This window comes from Sinocyclocheilus grahami, unplaced genomic scaffold (genome assembly GCF_001515645.1).
Source record: "Sinocyclocheilus grahami isolate Dianchi unplaced genomic scaffold, SAMN03320097.WGS_v1.1 scaffold5793.1, whole genome shotgun sequence".
In the NCBI taxonomy this organism is placed as follows: domain Eukaryota; kingdom Metazoa; phylum Chordata; class Actinopteri; order Cypriniformes; family Cyprinidae; genus Sinocyclocheilus; species Sinocyclocheilus grahami.
In genome coordinates this window covers 10,381-12,240 of record NW_015510384.1, presented here as the reverse complement: position 1 = coordinate 12,240, position 1,860 = coordinate 10,381, and the positions used below count along the sequence as shown (strand labels likewise).

General features: G+C 36.2%; 1 protein-coding gene across 1 annotated transcript in view; it reads right to left on the bottom strand.

Annotated features, from left to right (window-relative positions):
• Positions 1-232: 232 nt before the first annotated feature.
• Positions 233-1,860, bottom strand: part of LOC107577344 (protein FAM149A-like) — a 2,593-nt gene continuing 965 nt past the window's right edge. Inside the window, exon 4 of the mRNA XM_016263430.1 lies at positions 233-443. Within this exon, the coding sequence (XP_016118916.1) occupies positions 233-443 (211 nt within the window). The remainder of the gene's footprint in view (positions 444-1,860) is intronic.

Sequence of the window (1,860 nt, the reverse complement as noted above, 5' to 3'; positions counted from 1 at the left end):
GAAACCATGATACATTATTTCAGGATTCTTTGATAAACAAAGTTCTTTCTTCAAAAGAATTACTTGAAAATATATATATTTTTTAAACAGTGTATAAGTCTTACATTTTTATAGAAATTCATTGCATCCTTGCAGAATAAAAATATAAATTTCTTTCAAAAAGAAAAAAAAATCTTACTGACCCTAGACTTTTGAATGGTAATGTACTGCAAGTATGTGTGAAAAAAATAAATCAAGGTGGCGAGGGAGTAGCATGAATCTCTTCAGATAGGCAGATCAATAGTCTGCAGGCCACAGTAACACTGGTGTGGCTTGTTACCTGCACAAGCCTGGAAATAGGTGCATAGTATTCTTGCTCTTGAGACTTAGAGTGTATCTGAGGAAGCCTGTGGCTCTGAACCGCACTCACCGGTGGAGAGGGCAGGCTTTCATTCACAGTGGTTCTGTGCGAAACAAACCCAAGAACACATACTTACTCTAATTAGCATTCTGCATGTTTATCCATGCCTGATACCCCTGCAGGAGCTCAGGGCTACTTCAGTGATTTTTCCAAGTGATGACAAGGTTAAAAGTGTTACAATTAATAAGGTGCAATCCAGCTTGAGGGACCAATTTAACAAGCGCTTTAAAAGAAGTCTGCATTTCAAAAGAAGGCCTTGACCTGTTATAACGGGACCCCAGTAGACCCTGCATTGAATAATCTGCAGCCACATATTCTGAAAGAATTGCATCATGCATAAAGGAGTTGCTGCAACAGAACCTCTTCATGTAAAACTTGTGAGGATATAAAATGGTGCACGCAGAGATATAGTTCACCCAAAAAAACATTCTCAGAGGAGCACATAAGAAGAAATTACGCTTCACACGTTACAATGAATTGGGACTGGAGCTTTCAAGCGTCAAAAAGAATGCTACAAAAGTATCTTAAAAGTATCATAAAAGCGGCCCATATGTTTTGTGTATTACATTCTAGAGCCATATGATAAACAGTTCAAAATCGTTAATTATACACAATCTCCCCTCCAGGGACCTGTTAACCACCGATCAGTCAGTCAGTGAGCTGAACTTAAGAAGTGAATCGGTATGATTTATCAACAAATCATTCAGACCAGTTTGTTGAACTATGAACTGATTCAATTGAAAATATCTGACTCAAAAGAACAATTTGTTCACAATTTGTTAAACTGAACTGGATAATAATTGTCTTCTATAGAGCTGATGTATAGCTGAATAAAATTCATTTAGTAAATAATGAAATCTGCAACATTAATAGTTATTGAACTGTTATACCGCTGTGCCCCAGTAAAATATTACTGATCAGTCCTTGTGTGTCAGTGGGATTGACATACAGTTTGTCTGAGAATCATTTGAATGACAATCATTTTCTTTGAAAATATTTTAGCAATCATCATATGTGTTTTCTATCCGTCGTTTAGAATCAGAAATAGTGATGTCTAATTCACGAATAAATCACTATTTTGATCTAATTGGTCAAATGTGTTTGCATATCTGAAATGGTTTTTGATTAATTCAGACAGTTCACCATGCACTAAATAATTTGCAGCGGTTTCTCACATCGGAATAGTAATGGGATATTTTATAAGACAGAAAACAAAACGAGTGCTGACTGAGATGGATATTTACCTACAATCCACTGCACCTGCAAATGTCTACCATTTGTCAACAACAAAGCAGCTCTTTACTACACGCACAGCTTGTGAACGACTCTGCACTGCAGGTAAAGAGGATTTATATCCATTAATATCCCAAACAGTATTAAAAAAGAAGATAAAAATAAAGGCAACCTTTGTGAGGGTGTGATAAAAGGCTAGAAAACCCCTGTTCAGAACTAATGAACTT